At 41.3% G+C, this 19,757-nt stretch overlaps 1 protein-coding gene across 1 annotated transcript; it reads right to left on the bottom strand.

Annotated features, from left to right (window-relative positions):
• Window positions 1-823: 823 nt before the first annotated feature.
• On the bottom strand, window positions 824-19,640 carry ccdc18 (coiled-coil domain containing 18). Its single transcript, XM_023414815.2, has 26 exons — window positions 19,096-19,640; window positions 18,738-18,918; window positions 18,284-18,448; window positions 17,890-17,996; window positions 17,485-17,613; window positions 17,149-17,245; window positions 16,928-17,049; window positions 16,447-16,735; window positions 16,116-16,203; window positions 15,154-15,371; window positions 14,946-15,056; window positions 14,094-14,225; window positions 13,711-13,845; window positions 13,502-13,579; window positions 13,288-13,404; window positions 12,960-13,127; window positions 9,971-10,113; window positions 8,889-9,031; window positions 8,481-8,694; window positions 7,117-7,216; window positions 6,860-6,997; window positions 5,166-5,306; window positions 4,418-4,555; window positions 3,266-3,688; window positions 2,426-3,179; window positions 824-1,141 (listed from the first exon to the last, which is right to left on the bottom strand). The coding sequence occupies exons 1-26, from the start codon at window positions 19,194-19,196 to the stop codon at window positions 1,128-1,130; spliced, it is 4,446 nt and encodes a 1,481-aa protein (XP_023270583.1). The 5' UTR covers window positions 19,197-19,640; the 3' UTR covers window positions 824-1,127.
• Between the last annotated feature and the right edge of the window lie 117 nt (window positions 19,641-19,757).

The following is a 19,757-nucleotide window of genomic DNA, read 5'->3' as shown; positions in this document are numbered from 1 at the left end:
GCAGACCACTTTAAAAATTGCTAGTGGGCAGATTTTTTTACTTCTTGACAGAGCTAGGCTAACTGTTTGCCATTTCTAGTTTTTATGCTAAGCTAAGCTAACTCTCGATTGGCTGTAGCTTCACAAGAAGGAGCAAAGAAAGCAAATAAGCGCACTACTGAAAATGTTTAAAGGACGGAGACATGGATCAGGAGATAAAACAGGATCGGGATATTCCTACTTTTGACTGACCCCCTTCGACTTTCCTAAGAGAAATGCTAATAACACATTTCTAACTGAGGCTCTGGCTGCCTCCTGCTGTCTTCAGCCCCTTAGTAATCCATTACTGTTAAAAACATTTGTCTTTGTGCAAGTACACATAGCTTTAGCAATAATTAGCCATAAAACAGTGTTACACATACAGTACTCATTGTTATGAAGAATTACATCTATATAACTCTGTTAAATCATACAGATAGTTGTACTAGCATTTAATCTGATGAATAAAAAGAACCCAAAGAAGTAAAACTCATCCTAAAACTATCCACAGACAAATCATTTCTGATGTTCTTGTTATATAACCGCATGCCAATGTCAAATCCAATTTAACCATCTGGAGTATGTATTAGATTCTGTGACCTCCTCCACGGTCCTGATCCAAAAATTCCTCTCCAGAACTGGAAGCTGCCAGTTGTTCTGGAAACACGACCCCACAGTCCCCAACAGCATGGGAACATCTAAACAGATGTTAATGAGAGCAGGGCTTCACGTTTCTCTGGAGAACAAGTACAAATCTTAGTGGAAGACCAACAAGACACAACATAATCAAGAGATGACAAAATACTTACATTAAAAAAAACATTTTATTCATTTAGCTTATTTAGAATAGTGTAAAAATATATAAATATTGTTTAGGGAAAAGATACAGCATGAAATGCAAATGCTACAAAATATATGAAACATCATCACAGTAGATAATTTACAGGCTGGAGCAGTAGTGGTCATCTAAACTGGACAGATCATTTATCTTCTCCCTCACAGACAATATCGCAGCTTTAATAACACACACCATGAGGACAGACTTTTTGTTTACATTGTAAACAGCTGTTCTCCTCTCTGACATCTCCTTGGCAGCACAGCGTCATGTGTCATTGATGTCCCTCTAAAAAGGAAAAACAAACATGCATCAGTGACAAACCAACACTACAATGTCTGAAAGAAACCTCGAGCATATCATACATGGCCCATACTGATTTCTTTTTCCCAGTCAACTTCTCACCGTAAGTGACGGGGTCCAACATGAAAACAACATTTTCAGCTTCAGTTAAAACTGTTCTTGTTATTGCACTTGAAAATGTTGGGGTTTTTCTCTTTACTTTTGACTCTGGTTTAAAGTGGGTGGGCCTTAGTTGGAAAATGATGATGTCATGTATTTCTGTGCACCAATCAGTGTTCAGTAACATCTGAATCAAAATGTGAGGACAGTTGTGAGGCTTTTTTATTGCTCAACAAAAGTCAATCAAATCTGAGCAAAACCACATCCACACAATCCTGATAAAGCAGATTAGCTGAATTTTGAGTATTAATTTCCTAATGAACAACTTAATATAATTTTTCAAAGTTGACTTTGATTGTTGCTCATAAAGCGTTGAATGTTTAACATTTTAGAAAAATACTTAAAATGTGACACCAACTTTTTAGCAGCTTTAGACTGAACTGGTAACTACAATAGTATCTATCAAATCACCTTCCTCCTAAAAACAAACAGCATCAAAATAAAACTTGCAATTTACTCACATCAAATCTATCAAACACATATTTTCACAATATCAACACTTTGTAAAGAATGCAGAGGATTTCTTTCAGGCACTGGATCTCTTACAAATCGGTTTTCAGTGACAGTGAACAAACTTTAAAAGCCAATTCAGACTATAACTTTTAAGATCATTACAGGTTTGAAAGTAACAATTATTGTTATTACTGATTAATCGGCCAATTATTCTCTAAATTAATAGTTTAGTCTATAAATGTCAGAAAAATGGTAATGTGGCCGAGCTTAAGGTGTTGTCTTTAAACAACCTGTCTTGTCCAACCCAAAGTCCAAAAGCCAAATATATTAAGTTGTGAGGTCACAATGACCTTGACCTTTGACCACTAAAATCTAATCAGTTCATCCTTGAGTCCAAGTGAATGTTTGTGCCAAATATGAAGCGTTACTGAGATACTGAGTTCACCATAATAGGAGAGACGGACAACCCGAAAACATAAAGCCTCTGGCCCTGGCTGTCGCCGGCGCACAGGCATAAAAACAGAGAAAAGCAGCACATCATCACATTAGAAAAGTGGGAACCAGTGAAGTTTTGTTCCTGTTGATCGTGTGATTTATTAACAGACAACTCATATCAGTTTCAGATTTTAATGTTTTAGAAAGGAGTGGTGTTTTTACCTGGAGTGCGAGGCTGCTCTGCTGCGCTCTGCGATAGTCCAGTGGAGCTCCACAATGAACGGTCCTCCTGCATGGCTAAAGTCTGATTAACAAACCTCAGCATACCTGTCAGCGAACTCATATCCACCTCCTCACCCACCAGAGTGCACACCGACTCCCTCCTTGACTCACTCAACTGCCCTTTGTCTCCCTCCTGTATCACGGTAACCTCCATGTTGGGGTTTCCGTCATCTTGTTTGTCCACCATGTATGTGAGGGGATTGAAGGAGAGGTCAGAGGTCGGTGTGGTCTCCATGACGCTGAGGCCCTGCCAGCTGCGGTCCACTTCATGCGGGAACGGGGAGACAGAGGAGGAGGAGGAGGACTCCCAGGGCTGCTTGTTCAAAGCCTCCCTCAGTGTTGCCTTCAGGCTCAGAGGGAGGTCCAGGGATGAGTTGATGCTACTGCTCTGCAGCCAATCGTGAGTTTGGTGGCTGCCAGATAGGTTAGGAAGTGAGGCGGGCTGCAGGTATGTGCGAGCGGGGGGTGATGAGCAACCTTGTGTGTATGTTGGGGATTGGAGACGACTTGAGTGAGTGTGTGCGGGAGAGCGGACGGTTGTTTGAGGCTTTTTGGGCGAGGAGGGAGGTGAGTGAGCAGAGGAGGAGCGCTTATTGGGAGCTGGGAGAGAGAGAGTGTGATTGTAAAGATTCTGGCGGTCAGCAGCTCGCTCCAGACTAGAGATCCTGGCGTGGAGACGGGTCACCTCGGACTCCTGCAGGGATACAAGAACAAAAACATTTATCAAATATTGAAAAGCAATTTACTTCATTTTTAGTTACACCCTGCTAACGGCTCTACCTTGATGAGCATGGACTCATTGGAGGTCTCCATGGACTTCTCACAGGCCTGCAGCTGAGTCTGGAGCTGGGCAGCCTGGACTCTGGCTTGATTTAACTGGGCACTGAGCTGCTCCAGCTGGGCACGGAGGTCACTGTTCTGGGTTCTGGTCTGCTCGTACAGAATCCTGCTTTGCTCCAGCTGGGTTTCACTCTGGAGGACCTGGCTCCGGCTCTGGTCTAACTGTGTTTGGAGGCGCTTGGCTTGGTTGAGGGTGCGATCCAACTCCGACTTAGTGTGGTCTAGCAGGGCTTTGGCTTGCTCGAGCTGGGCCTCGCTCTGCTGAAGCTTAGTGGTGAGTTGCTCTTGGGAGGAGCGCATGGTGGAGGAGATCTGCTCAGAGACTTTGAGGAGCTGACCTCGAGTCTGCTGCAGTGACTCCAGCTGGGGAGGGAGGAAAACAGACTGATGAGGCAAATTTGTTTTTGTTTTTTTACAAGCTGTCTTCATTAGAGCAAGGTTAGAGCAGCACCAGCCGATGATCCTCCTCCTTTTGATGTAGCTGGTTAAGTTCAAAGGCTGCAGCAGGACAAAGAACAAAGCAAACAGAACAATCACAAATATCAGGAGGAACTAAGATGTTATCAGTTGTGTGTGGGGCGAATGTAGCGATTAGAAGACAGAATGAAAATCGACGGAATAAGGAACTCACATTTTAAAAACATTTTAAAAAAAAAAAAAAGAGGAAAAGAAATCAGACAGAAACAGAGACAGGGAGGACCAAAGTGATGAGCATGGAGGCTGATCCAAAACCCACAAAACCTTTATTACATCAAAAGACAAACAGAAAGCTGACAAAGGAAAAAATTTTGCTGAAGTTTGTATTTTTTTTAACTACATTATAGTCTCGTCTTTTTTGTCAATGGTATTGCATGTTGATGTAACTACAGGTCGTGTTTAATGACATCGGTGCTGGCTCAGCATCGTCTTGTATTAGTCATGGAAAATAAAAGTCGTTGATGAACATATTTAGTCATAGTTTTAGTTTTCCTCAACAAAATTAACACTAAGTTTAAGGTCTAATCTTAACAGTTCTTCCAAACTGAAACTTGACTGTTAAGGTGTCCATGTTATAACAGTTAAATTTAACAGAGGAAGCTGACACTACTGTACCTCCCTGCTGTGCTGCTCCTTCTCCAGCTCCAGCTCCTGCTCTAAAGAGGTGACCATGCCCTTCAGCCTGGCCTCTGACTGCAGCCAGTGTGCCTCCTTCAGCACCAGCTCCTCCTCCACACCACACAGCCGGACCTCCTGCAGAGAGAGGCGCGCACACACACACACACACACACACACACACACACACACACACACACACATGGAATTTACTTGCTAAAAAGTATTTTGTTTTGTATATCAGGGCTGAACAATATTTTGGCAGATATGCGATATGAGTCACGATTTCAGTTGGAAAGATCGTTTTTGTTTTTCATTTTCACTGAATATTTTCAGAAATTACAATGATGTGATTTTTTGGGGGGGGGGGGGCTTGTACCAAACAAGCAGGTTCCCCTACAGAGAATATGTTTTGTAGGACAGGGGCGTCTCTATAGTACCACAACCCTTATGGTGCTAACAATGCACAACAATATTGTGTTGCATTTTAACTTTATCAAAACAAATTGCAGCTCCTGCTATTTGAATATTGCACTTGGCCATGTTGCGATATCAATTATATTTTGATTCTTGTGCAGCCCTGCTCAGAAGACAAACTCAGAAATAAAGTCAGTGCACATAATACAACCTCTGGTTTCCTAACCAAGTGAACGAACAATCATCAAAGTTTCATTTCCGTTACCACCTTATGCACTGAACAGTTTCAATATGAGTAATTAAATAATAATAAATTGTATGTCAGTTTTACCGTCTCCTTGGTCTGCAGCTTGGCGGTGTCAATCTCTCTGGTCAAAGCCTCGCAGTGATGTTGCGTTTCTTCAAGCTCTTGTAGCACAGTCTGAAGTCTCTGCTGACACGCACGCAGCTGTTGTTTGAGCTGCTGTGACTCCTAACCCCATATACACACACCCCGACAAACACAACTTAATGTTCGATGATTATAACATAACTCATTTCAGCTAAGTGTCTGAATTAATTTATTAATTCTATAATCTACTCTGAACAAAATCTCTTGAGTTGCCTCGCAATGTTTTTTTTTTTTTTAACTCATTACATGACTCCAGATGATTATATCCGTCATTATGAAGATAGATCACAAAATAAATGCAAACATAAGATGTGTAAATATTTGTGCACGCCTTGTATCATCAAGGATTAACTGACAATGTTTGATCAATGTTTCTCATTGTCTACTCCTCAGTTATTAAAGCTGATAGTAACCAGGGGCCTGACTGACAACACATACGGCTAAAAGTAGATCCTTACTGGCAGTGATGAAAAACTTAAGATATACAGGTTATATACAGGATATGTATGTGTGTGTGTGTGTGTGTGTGTGTATGTATGTATGTATGTATGTATGTATGTATGTATGTATGTATGTATGTATGTATATATATATATATATATATATATATATATATATACACATACATATATCTTCTGACAGTCAAATGTAATTTAAAATTATTTTATAATCTGACTTTATTCATTTTTTTATTCAATTTTTAAAATAATGTAATTTATTTAATGTTTTATTTATTTTTTTTTAAATCTAAATAATTTTTTTAATGTAATTTAACTTTTAAATTAATTTATTTTATTTTTAAAAATAATTTTATTCTAAATTAAATTTAATCAATTTAATTTTAATTAAATGTATTTAATATTACATTCTCTGGTCCACTCATCTGTCACATTAAATTGAGAATCAGAAACATATCCACAGCAGCAGAGTCAACCCCACCCTTACTGTTAGCTCAGGAGCTCTCTCACTTCCTCAATAAACGTTGCTCTCAGCAGCGTTGTGGGAAGAAAAAAACCCATTGCGAGTAGCACTCCTAATGGACTCCTAATGGTAAGACAAGAGAATTTATGAATACTGCCCCAGACAATGTGGTCGGGACGAGTGTTGGCAGTGAGCACATTTGTGGAAAGATGGTTTTTAATGGATATAAGGCAACAAGATGGTTTTAAATTTAAAATGCATGTGCATGTTTATGAATGACTTTGCCATTAAAAGTTGTTCAACTTTTACTTTTCATTTCTTTAAATTTCTAATCTTATAGAATACATTTTTGTTATTATTTATCCCTTATCAGCAGAAATCTTTATACGCCATTTTGGAGCACAACACACTGCAATAATAACTGTAAGAGTGTAAACACACATGATAGAATTTTATCTTGTTGGTTGTTATGTTTTCCCTCATTGGTTCGTCTCGACTGTAGAGTTTACAGCTGCACACATAGTACAGTGCATCAATATCTTGAGTGCATCTTGCTGCAGGCAGTCAGTCATTCATGTCCATTCTTTTTACCTGTTCTCTAAACATTCAGTGAAACGTCCAAACAAATATCTATAATAATATATATTCAGGGTCTTAGTGACATTTCAACACTTCCTCATGTTTTGCCCTCCTTTTCTGTGACTGCTCCTGACCTTTACATTTCTGTCTGTGAGCTCCCTCTGTGCGTCTCTCAGCTCCCTCTCTCTGGTTTCAAGGCTCTGCTGCAGAGACTCCACCTTCCTCTCCATCTCCTGTTTGTGCTCTCTGATCGCCACGTCCAGCTGGCCAAGCTGAGAACAACAGGATGAACAGGTAAAGAACAAGAAAACCAAAAAAAACAAACAACAAAATACTACCTTCAAATGAAATGGAATACATATAAAATGTTTGTTTTATGTGTGAGTTGTACCAGCTGTGCTCTCTGTTGGAGCTCCCCTTGTCTCTCCTTTAGTGCATTGTCCATGTCTAAGACCTCGTGAGTTCTCTCTTCCAGCTCCCTCTGGGTCTCACTGTGAAGCCACACACACACACAGACACACACATACACACACACACACACACACACACACACAGAGACAAACACACACACACACACACACAGACACACAATTAGCATCAGGAGCCTGCCTTGCTACAAAGAGCAGGATGTTCAGGCCAGTCTTTTTGGCTGTACTCCTACATATGGCATGTCCTACCTTCCTGAATTTTAATGAACAATTCACCAGATATCTGTCTCAGTGATATTTGTAAAAAACCACACTGAGTAACACGAGTATCTTCTGAACAGCAGAAGTAACTGTGTCTTATTCCCACAGGGCCAAACACAGGGAATGTGGTTTGAAGACGACTTTCTGCGGGAGTTTGTTGTTGAACATTTTTAGACTGATTCTTGAGTGGATGGGAGGACTTGAACTCATCTCAGTGACTCTTTTGTGTGTAAAGCAGCTCATGACTACAACCTAGATCACCATAGCTGTTATTAAAACTGCCCTTTTTTTAAAAGGGCATTTCCCAAAACAAGCATCTGCATGTTCTTATTACTGAACCCCACGATGCTCATTGAGCTGTGGAGGATAATGACCCTAAAAACAATCTAACAGTAACAGATGGAGTGACTAATGATTAATGAACTGAAACATGCAGCAATCTTGCTTTACTCTTTTACACAAGAAAATTATTCCGTGACGTGTACTGGGCGTACACGTTGAGTGCTTTGATGTACAATAGGTGCACACAACGTGCTGCACAATGTATGTGATTGAAATGCACACAGTTGTCATTTGTTGTCAGTGTCGGTTTTAAATAGAAAATATTACACCACAAAAACCACCAGCATATGTGAAAAATCAGTCACAACAAATTACATGACTTTAGATAATAAGGAAAATAACTTAAAAAATAATCAGAAAACCAAAATTTCTTTTATCACATCTTCAACAGCAAGGATTTCCTCAGTAAAAAGTACACAAATGTCACTATATCATCTGACAATAAAGATTTGTCAGTTCATTATCTGGATGTCATACAGTCACCAAAGTGTGAGACTTTAAGAGGGACACTGGGACAATAACAGGCTCAATGACTGTGCTTGTGTCTTTTGTTGTGTGTTTGTGATACACATGAACAATATGGATATTGTTTGGAGCACAGATGACTCAGATACAGCACAGGATCTTATCTGAGCAAGAGTACGTGGATATTTTCTCCATTCTTCAGGTGTGTCCCCTTGTTTCTGTGTGCAGAAGAATATTTCACACGAGGGCGTATCCTCACCTAAGTTGGACAGTCAGTTTCTCCACGGAGGCCTGCCGCTCATCTGCGATGGTTTGTGTTCTCTGCAGAATGTCCTTGAGTTTCTGTAGCTGCTCTAGAGTATCAGCCAGCTCTTCCCGCACCACCTGCAGCTGTCCCTCCAGCATCTGCACCCGCTGGACACAGTTGAGCTTGTCTGCCTCACAGCGATGGAGCTTCTCCTCCAGATCCACAACTGCGAGAGGTGAGGAGGACACGAAAAATAAATAAGACCAAAAACAAGGGAAGAGTTGCAAGTATGAAATTCAGTACGAAGTGTGTTCCGTTCTGGTATCAAGTGTCTCTTCTCTGCAAAAAAATTAATCTAAGTGAGAATAACTGACATTAAAACCTCCTGCTTTATGCAGATTACAAAATAACAAGACATACCCATGTCACTCTTTCTGTCGAGCTGGTTCTTCATGTGTTGCAGGCTCTCCTCCATGCAGGTGATCTGAGACGTCCTGACGGAGACATCCTTCCTCAGACGGTGCAGCTCCCCTCGAGACTTTGTCATCTCTGATGTCAGATGGCTGCAAAGAGAAAATTTCATGCAACCATATTCAGTGCAGTCAAAGAAACCATGTTTGTATATAAAGGGAGTGTTAGCTGCAGACAAAAACACACACACACACACACACACACACACACACACACACACACACACACGGATCCAGGGTACAGACACTGCATTCTGGGGTCGAGCTGGGAACGTGCAACATGCACACACATGCATTTCACTCCAGTTTCCCACCTTAATGTGAGCACGGCTCCCATCGTAGTCTTACAACGGCTTCAAGAGAAGCAAAAGCCTCCAAAACTATCAGAGAAGCTAAATGAAGCTTAACAAACATGCCTTTTCACAGCACATTTATTCCTATGGAGCCTACAACAACTTCACAAGAGCGAAGGCAACCAGCAACCCTGCAGACTGAAATTACTCCAAACACATCAGGCTTCAATCTCCCAGTTTCCCAGAAGTGAGCTCCCCATTTATATACACGTAATCATGGAGAATGGGAGGGCTGCTTCACCCCTACAGACAAATGTAATGTGGTGTAATCACAAGACTGTCTCACAGACTGTGGGGGCGTTTGATTATCTTTGCCGCAGGACAAGTGAACAGCCCGGGAATAGTCATTAACAAAAGCCTCATACAAGCAGCATAAAATAGCTACAACATTGTAAATTCAGGAATTATACTCATTACTACAAGCTTGGAAAACGCATTTAAGTGCCACCAACAAAAAACCTACTAAAAAAGTGAGAACCAATGTAATTTCAAAACGCTTGGTGATGTTTATAGGAGTTTGAACAATGTCGTTCTAATACCGATGACACCCTTAAAGGCCACAAAATCAACCGATTGAAATCATTCTGTGACACATTTTTTGAGTTCCCACTTTTATGGGCTCTGAGTTCAGATTTTGTGTCTCCTCTGTTCTCCGGTGTGAGTGTGCAGGTGTTCTTACGTGACAGACTCGGACAGTTGGGTGTTCTGCTGGTTCATCTCCTGCAGGTTCTTGTCTCTCTCCTGGGCATCCTGCTCTCTGTTCCTGACCTCGTCCTGCAGAGAGGCCCTCGCTCGTTCCAGCTGCTGCTCCAGACTGGACACCTACGCACAGACACAAACATCAGGATCCATCTCTACTGTCTTCATACATGAAAACCAAACAGGCCATCCATTTCATGCACATGTTTCAATTCTACAGGATAAAAACTGGAGATATCAGAGGGACAAAAAATAAGGAAGAAACTAAAGAAACTGGCCAAGATATTAATTTTTAGTGAGGAGCAAACCTCGTCTTGTAGAGTGGATCTGACCAACTACTCAAAACAATGACTATCCTGATGCCTACAAGACATTTGATTTTCTTGTCTGTTACCTAGAGCAGACAGACAGTCATGTACAGAGCAGCTCCATGTTCCTGTCCTTGTACAACTCAGTGAATGCAGACCATTGTGCTCTGTTTGTTGTGAGCTATAAAAGAAATCACAAGCTCAAATAGCTGCTTCCCTCAGGCAGTGATGCAGATTCACCACAGGTTTGTGATATGTGCAGGGTGTAGCAGTAGTTTTGCAAATCTGCATGTTAAACTGAAGTCACTCTGTCCTCTGTTCATCTCAGAATGAAAAACACATCGAACCCTGAGGTGGCTGGGCTACAGCGACAGAAGACCACAGTAGGTTCCACTCCTGTCAGCCAAGAACAGAAATCTGAGTCTGCAGTGGAAACAGGCTCATCGAAACTGAACAGTTGAAGAACGGAAAAATGTAGCCTGGTCTGATGAATGTGGATTTCTGCTGTGGGGTCAGAATTTGGTGTCAACAGCATTAATCCATGGACCCAACCTGCGTTCTGTCGACGATCCAGGCTGCTAGTGGTGGTGTAGTGGTGTGAGGAATGGTTTATTGCCACTCTTTGAGCACCTTAATACCAGTCAGAGTATTGATGCTGACAATGTTTATACCTTTGTGGCCACGAGTTACCATCTTCTAATGGCAACTTCCAGCATGATAAAGCACCATGTCACAAAGCAAAAGTTGTCCCAAACTGGTTTCATGAACATGACAGCGAGGTCATGCACCTTTGGGATGTGGTCGAACAGCAGATTGGCAGAATGAATGTGCAGCTGAAAAAATCTGCAGAAATTATGTGATGCAGTCATGTCAACACGGAGCAGGATCTCAAAGAGAAGTTTCCAACATCTACTGGAATCCATGCCATGAGAGCTGAGGCTGTTTAAGAGCAAAGGGAGGCCCTACCCAGTATTACTATGATGTTCCTAATAAAGTGCTCAGTGAGTGTAATTTCCAAGAACTCATAATCAGTCCTATTGCAAACCTGAAAACCAGTCTCACAATACATAACTTATTAAAGGGAGATTATTAAAGGGAGTGTTCTGCACAGCTGCTCAACATGTAAAATTATGTGATCAACAGAGACAGAGAGCATAATTGGTGCCATGAACACAAACGAAAAATCAGCTTCATTCTCCCTGTTAATCCAAATCAAATGACTTGGAAGCACATGTCACATGGCAATATGTATCTTTATCTATTCTTCTATTTTGTTTTGGAAACAAAAATGGTTGCAATTCATGCCAATAAAATTAATTTGACTTGATAAATAACACAAATGAGGAAGTGCTTCTCAGATCAGACAATGATGTGACCAAAATAGGTGCTTTTGATGCACGAGAAAGCAATCAACATCCACTAAAAAGGGGAATGAATTCCTAAAAATGTCAATCTACTTATCTCATGAAGTTTATCTTTCATCAATTGTCAGATATTAACGACTCCAGGTCACAGACTCAGGTCAGATCTGTGATCAGCTGTTGTTAGGCCAGAGACCAGAAATCCTACCGTTTTTTATTAAATTAATCAACATTAACATTGATGAAACTAGAACACTTAAGGTAAACAATCTGTAGCTCCAACCTATAAGTGAGCTGACACCCTCTATACAAACTACTGTCACAGTCCATCCATTATTACCCACTACCTTAGACATGCAGAGGACAGTGATCCTCACACTGCTCAGTAATAACAACACTGAATCTCTTTTTGCCTATCAACGTTTCATATCCCATTCTAGCACATGGTTTGACAATAATTTTCTCCACTTTATAATTCCCTCCTTAGATACAAAACAAAATCATGCCTGCGGTATGTACAGTGTCAATCCGTGTCTTGTGTCTGTGTGAACCATGTAATTACCGTAAGTATCCCATAAATCCTGTATTTTGTACAATCTGTACGTCCTCTGTATGTCCCACTTTGTGTTTTGTATAACTTTATATAAGTCTCTATATATGTCCTAATTGTCATGCACCTACTGTGGAAAAGATTTTCCTCCTTGAGGACACATAAACATATCTATCTATCTATCTATCTATCTGAGCAACAGAACATCTGAAATATTGATTATCAATTGATATCTATTGTTGCAACACAGTGAAATAACAGCTGGAACAAAGTGGCTCATACACCTAATTTTTCTCATACTGTTTTATCAAAATACTCTGAGTTTAATGAGCTTCAAATATGGATTTGATGCATAAAAAGCTGAAGTGTGACCTTCTGTATTTAACAAGCTGAGATCAGTTCACTCGTGGTTGTGTTACACAAATATTATAGGCTTCATGGAGTTATAGTATGGGCAGGAAAGCAACTGGTTCTGCAGTAAATGTCCCCTGTGACTGACTATGACACTGTATGACATTATTAAATTGTTATTACTGATATAGGGATAAAGAAGAAAATATATTTTTTCTGATACACACAATATGTTTCTTTTTCTGACTTTTCTCAGCCTCTTTCTCTCAGCAATGGTGGTGAAGACAACTACTCCCATGATCCCACGCTACTTCATGATGTCACCAATGCCATCTTTAGTTATTGTTTTGATTGAGAGGCACCAAGCAGCAGAAGTTACACACTGTGTCTCCATCCTACCTGTCTCTGCAGCTGGCTCTGGCCCTCCTCCAGTTCAGAGATGTGGGCGGTGCTCTCAGTCAGCATGGTCTGCTGCTGCTGGAGAGAAAGCTGCAGCTGCATGTTCTGTTCACTGGAGCTCTGACAAACCAAGCTGGTGCTGTGGAGCTTCTCCTGCAGCGAGGACACCTGAAGAGGGAGGAGCGGGGGAGAAGATATAAGGCTGACAAGTGATCTTTGCTTAAACATAGAAGAACAGGGGAGAACAAACACAGAGATGCATATTTTTATTTCTTTATAAAAGTCTCAAAGTTTGAAAGACCAGCTCTGATCATACGTAACACTGTACCTTGTGATTGCTCTTTTGCAGCTCACTCTCATAGTTCGACTTTACCTCCTCCATCTGCTGCAGGTATGAGGCCAGTTCTTCTCTACACGCTGACAGAGACGACTGTAGCTCACACACCTGATGTACAAACAGCAGTCATGGATGGTATGAACCAGCGGTTGTGGTGGAATTAGTTTTTGTACAGTTAAAAGGTTATTTGTGTTTGTCTACAAACCTTGGTGGCAGACTGAGCTGCCTGCTCTTTGAAACTCTGCAGCAACTCTTCATGGTGTCTGACTTCAACCTGCTTCTCCTGAAATCATGTCAAGATCAAAATTGTGCATATGTAAACAACACAGTATATACCTGGGTTAAATTATACTTGTTCTACCTTTGACATAAGTCTGATATGGTTCCTCTGCTTTACCCAGTGAGTGTCCTTACTTGTGTCAGCTGCTCCACGGTGGTCTGCAGCACAAGAGCTGCTTTTTGAGCCTCGTCTCGCGCCCTCTGGAGTAAACACAGCTCCTGCTCCATCTCTAACACCCGAGACTGAGCCTCTTCTACAGACAACTGCAACTGCAGAGGAGAGAAAATACTGTCACTTGCTACAAGGAATGACAGTTTAGAAAAATCCTTGCTGTATAAAAGCAGGGTCTGTTCTAGGTGCCGATTCAATTAAAATCATACTTGAATGACTGTCGCTGATTGAAGAAAAGTAAGTGTAAAAGAATTCAAATGAACTGAAAACTAACATGGTGGTGTGGCAGATTTACATGGTGAAGGTTCAAAAGAGAGAAAGTAAGTCTGAAAAAATTGTAAATTACCATTTCTATTCTGTGTTGTTGCTCCATGCATTGTTGAGACTGTGATTTTTTACACTTGTCCAAAGACTGTTGATACTCTCTTTGCTTTTTGGTCATCAGTGACTGATAATGTTGAAGAGTGCTGGTCTTCTCCTGTAATTAGATAAAGGAAAGTGTAAAAAAAATGCTACCGTATGAGGTTGTGAATTGTGACTAAGTCCCCGTTCAGACCTGACCATCAACATGATGTTAACAGGCACTAACATCCGATCACAAGTGGACACCTCGAAGCACGTCAGTTCACAACTGGTATTAAAATACTACTTGAATGACCAGTTGGGATCAGATCTCACTTCCCCATGCTTATATGCAAATGAACACATATGCATTGTTGTTTTTAGCCAGTCCGACAGAAATGTCCTTTGTCAATATGTTTGTGTGAGAGAGAGAGAGAGTGAGAGAGAGAGAGAGAGAGAGAGAGAGAGTGAGAGAGAGAGAAAGAAAGAGGGAGACAAAGAGGAGCTGAGCGAATCAATGCGCTGCACACATCTCTACAATGAAATAAGGTTTTAGCCATTTGAAATAGTAAAATATTTTGAGTTCATTATGAAACTGTGGCGGGACTACTCAGACTGCAGCAGAGGACGTCAGTTGAGTAGGCGGTCCTTCATCCACAACGCATTTGCGTTCACACTGCTCAAAGAATGCGGCCACATGTGATCAGATCGCCTGAGATGGATGTTAATGCCAGCTCTGAACAGGGCCTGAAGCTCGTAGCTTTTGGCAGGTGTCCAGCTATATTCATAGATAAAAAGACCAGAACTTGCCACATCATATCTGACAAAAACATGTGTGTAAGTGTGTGTGTTGTACCAGTAGCTGATTCTCCAGTTCAGTGTTTTTCAGTGCAGCCTGACTGTAGGCTGAAGTCTTCTCCTGTAACTGTTTCTCCAGCGCAGACACACGAGCGCTTTTTCTCTTCAACTGAGGTGAAACAGAGACAGAAAAATAAGAAGCAAAGCTCAACAACCTGTAATAACCAATAATCATGCCTCAAGTTTGGACAAAGAAAAAAAGTTACCTCTTTCTCTGTGTCAGTGGCTTGGCTGACTTTGTCCAGCAGCTCTGTGTGGAGGCTTTGGTAGTGGGAGGCTCTTTGGGCCATGGAGCTCTGCAGGGAAGAGATCTCCTCCTGGGCTCTCCTCAGACGCTCCTGAAGCCGCTCGACTACGCTGCTTTGTTTAGTCCGCTCAGCCTCTGTCGACTGCAGCACCCGCAGCAGCTGCTGGTAACCTTCACCTGCAAGAAATCAGAGACAGTGAGAGAAAGGACTGGAGTGCTTCTATTTTTTTTTTTATCTCATGTATTAGTGAAAGGTACCTGTCATCTAATGCCATTTTATTAACTGTATTTCCAAGCTGCATAAACTTGGAATGTAAATGTAATCTTTGAAGGCAGTTCCCAAACATACTTTTGCCAACTGACGCGAGACACCTATGCATACGGCTCAAGCACAAAAAGGATGCACAATGAGTCTCTCATTCTAACTAAAGTTTCAAAAATCCAAAAATAATTTCACTAAGAAAAAAAAGAAAAATTTGTAGAGAAAAATATAGAAAATAATTAAAAGCAAAAGGAGACTTAGAATTTCCATTAACAGGCGTATGTACAGACAGGTGACAAATTAAAGGAAAGAAACAGGATGACAAGTTGCCCACCCATAGAGCACAAGGGGTCACTGATAGCGGTTTGATGAGTATAAAAATGATGTGAATCATATGCTATGGCCTTCACAGTCACCAAATCTCAACCCAGTTGAACATCTTAGGGAGATTCTGGACTGACGTGTAAGACAGCGCTCTGCACCACCATCATCAAAACACTAAATGAGGGAATATCCTTTGGAAGAAAGGTATTAATCCCTCCAGTAGAGTTCAGAGACTTGAAGAATTAATGATAAGGAGCATTGAAGGTGTTCTGGTGGCACGTGGTGGCCCATCACCTTTAAATTGTCACCCCTCTCTAATACATAATCAGTGTTACCTGGCTTTAGCTTCAGCAGGTGTGCAGTTCCTGAATAGTCCACTGGGGGCAGCATGCATGGCCTGGCACAAAGTGGCCACACAGCACCCTGAAGTTAAAAAACACCATATGACAACAATAAACACATCATCTCCTGCACAGGAGGAGAGATAAAGAGATAAATATAAGAACATGTTTGGGGTAGTTGCTGTGGTACCAAAACCAGGTTTGGGAAAACAAATAAGCTAATGATGTAACAATCCCTTGGGTCAAACGCTGTGAGCTACTTGACAAAAACATGTGACATGGGAACACAAAAGACAATGTTAATGTGTGTATTATGTTTATCCACCTCTTGTAGATGCAGCAGGGCCAGTATGTTCTCCAGGCTGGACAGCTCTGCTTGGCTCCGCTGAGCCTCTCTGTGGCTCTGGGCCACCTTCTGCTCCTGGCTCTGGGTCACAGTCCGCAGGTCTTCCAGCTCCCTGCGCAGAGAGGCCAGCTCCCTGCACTCCGCCCCCCGCTCCACAAGCTGCTGTTCCAGAAGAGAGGCCCGTTGTCTGGCCTCCTCCAGCTGAGCCTGGAGGTCTGAGCTCTCAGCAGCCGAACACTTGGCCTGCCTCACCTCCTCCTTCAGCTGGCTGAGAGGCAGAATAAAGGGGATCAAACATGACAATCGGCATAAAGCAAATGAAGATCTGATTGATGATGATAAATCAAAAACCGTCCACATTGTTTTAGTTTACACATGCAAATATTTAAGAAAACAATAATACAGAAACAATATGAAATACGATATGAAACAATTAAAAATTAAAAAGTCTCTCAGGTACCTGACTGTTCGGCTCTGTTCTGCCTTTTCTCTCTGCAACACGGTGCACTTCATCTCCAGCTCCTCTTTTTCTCTGTCGCACTCAATGAGACTCTCTTTTAGATTGCTCTCACTCTCCATCACCTTAAAAACAAATTTTTGTCATCAACATGCAGCAAAAAAATTGTTTAAAAAATACTTCAATATTTGAATAATTAAATGATTCATATTAATTAAATTTACCCTCCTAAGTTTAATGGAAATTGTGGCCTTGTAATCTTTGAAAGCTTCTTTGAGTTTCTCTGCATTTTCAAGTGCTTGGTTCCTTTGTTGCTCAGCCCTGTAAAGAATGATGTAGAACACACAGTAAGTACTAAAACAGTAAGTTCATCATGTTGTGAAAGTAAATTAGACGTGGGATATCTGGTTACATTTCAGCATAAGGCCCAAGTCCAGCTGTCATTATAGCAGATCAGTTTCATATGATCATGCTGTTACCCAAGTTGGAGGAACTGTAAACTATACTGCATACTGCAGTTACATGAATGTGGGGAAGTTAAGCCCAGATTAATACATCACCGTTTTCCTAGTGCTGTCTTGTTATCCAGTTCGTCTCTCAGAGCACTCAGCTCTTCAGTGACACTCGCCACCACAATGTCATTGTGGGCTGCTGCTTCCTGGCTACACTCAGCCCTCAGCTCTGCTGCCCTTGAAAACACAGACAATGATAGGTTGTTAGGACATTAATGCCAGCTAGAGGTCAGTGTAATATTTTTAAGAATGAAAGAAATGTAATGGTAAAATGTAAGACCTGAAAACAGTAGTTTCTATTAGTATGATTGTCTATAGACAATATAATCAATAACTGCCTGTACCCCATAACACAACACCAATTTTGTATCCAATGTCTATCAACAGGCATAGAACTGTCAATAAGATTTACATAAATAGCAACATCTGTATATGTTAAGGATATGCGGTTACTTTAGTTCTTTTGCTTGAGCCTCCAGCTCTGCTTGAAGCTGACGAATCTGCTCACTCATGACTGCCACATTGTTTTTAACCCCAACCCTAGGGCCTCTGAGGTGGAGCTAAAAAAAGAAAACATAAAATTTTTATTGTCATTTCCCATTGTGGTTTCTGTTTATAGCACAATTTAAAATTTTTTATAGTTATTTCACTGATGTGATTTTTAAAGTGACTTTCAAGAAGCAACAGACCACAACAATCTCTTCTGTCAATGTCACACATGAACACATCAAAGAACTCACACTTTATTTACTGGCAGCACAGACAAATCTGAAGCACAAGATACAGTGTTTTAAGAATACAGCACCTTTATTCACACAAATCAAATGTGTAGGGGTGATTGTCATACTTGAGACTTTGAGGTGGCCAATTCATACTGCATCGCATCAATGTCACTGATGAGCTGCTCATCCTGCATGGCCAGGCAGGCGTTTTCCTGACGCAGCGCACAGCCCAACTTCTTCCTCAAAGAAATGGTCTCCATGTCTACTGACCTAATTTTGACTGAAGCAGACTGAAAGAAGGAAGAACATAAATATGGATGATTAAAACTAACTGTAACAATATCATCTCATTTATGGCTATTGATGCAAATAACAATGTAAATCTGCAAATTTATACAGGTGGTTTTTAGTGGACACATCTTTAATTCATCTATGTTTTGGGAGATGTGACAAGTACCACTTCCCTACACATGCACACATACAGTATGTAGCATGAGACAAGATGATAGATGATGTACAGTAACTGATTGGTTGTCTCTTCAGTTTTTCACTCAATAAGACACACGTCTTTTCTCTTACCGTAGAGTTGGAGGAAGGTGGGCTAAGACTGCGAACAAAGGCACGTCTCTCAGCAGTCCCACAGCCACAGCCTGACTGGGACAGAGGAACATCAGGGGTCTGCAGGTCTCGTAAGGTCAGCCGATGAGGACTCTGCTGCTCACAATCACCATCATGACCCTCTGCATGACTGCAAAATGGACTAGCGCGAAGGAAATCACGAGAGGGGACAGAAGATAGAGGAGTCAAATGCAGCATTACCAAACCTTTGCAGTGTCCTCAAATGATGGTTGCAGGTTTACGCTGTAGTGCGATAAGTGGCGTCGAAGATCTCAACAGCTGTTTTAGACTGTGTGCTCATGTCATGCAGTTAGCAAACCTCAGTTTCTGTCCGACACTTCGCAGGTTGTGGTCCGTCAGTCGAAGCAGATTCCTCAGATTGACCACATCTTGGTTTAAACTCTCCTCGTTCTCAAACATTGGACTAATGATGAGTACATGTCGACCTCCAGTTAATCAAAAAATTCTTGACTTGCTGAGTTTAGCTTTTAGGTGCTCAAACAATATTCCCAACTTGTTTGACTCGTTGGAAAGGTACAGGAAACCGACAACACATTGAGCGCTACATTTTAAACATCTGTGGCTACAACAGAGAATAGCAAACTAGCTAGCATAGCTACGCTCGCTAAATGTAAACAGATGCTCGTCGCATCAACAGGTGGCTAGCTAGTTAACGTTATAGTTGTTTTAGAGTAAACGCTACCACCAACCGGACAACGACGTTTTTGTTTTGAATAAAATATGGATTTTGTCGTCCTGGTGCTATGTACGCATAAAATATGTAGTTTTAACTTCTGTCTAGCAAAGCTTTCCAGGTTACGTGAGTATATATATATACACACAGCTAAAGGCACTGTTACTAGAACGATTTGTATTTGAAGTCTCCGCCCACTCTTAAACAACGCGTTTTGTGATTGGATAACTAGACGCCGTCTGTGAAATGATTGGTGGAGAGGGTCGTCATTGACAGTAGCCGCGAAG

This window comes from Seriola lalandi, unplaced genomic scaffold, assembly GCF_002814215.2.
Source record: "Seriola lalandi dorsalis isolate HSWRI2012SDOR001 ecotype SW California unplaced genomic scaffold, Sedor1 jcf7180002054542, whole genome shotgun sequence".
Classification (NCBI taxonomy): domain Eukaryota; kingdom Metazoa; phylum Chordata; class Actinopteri; order Carangiformes; family Carangidae; genus Seriola; species Seriola lalandi.
The sequence above is the reverse complement of the archived record's forward strand: the minus strand, read 5'-3'. Positions and strand labels throughout refer to the sequence as shown.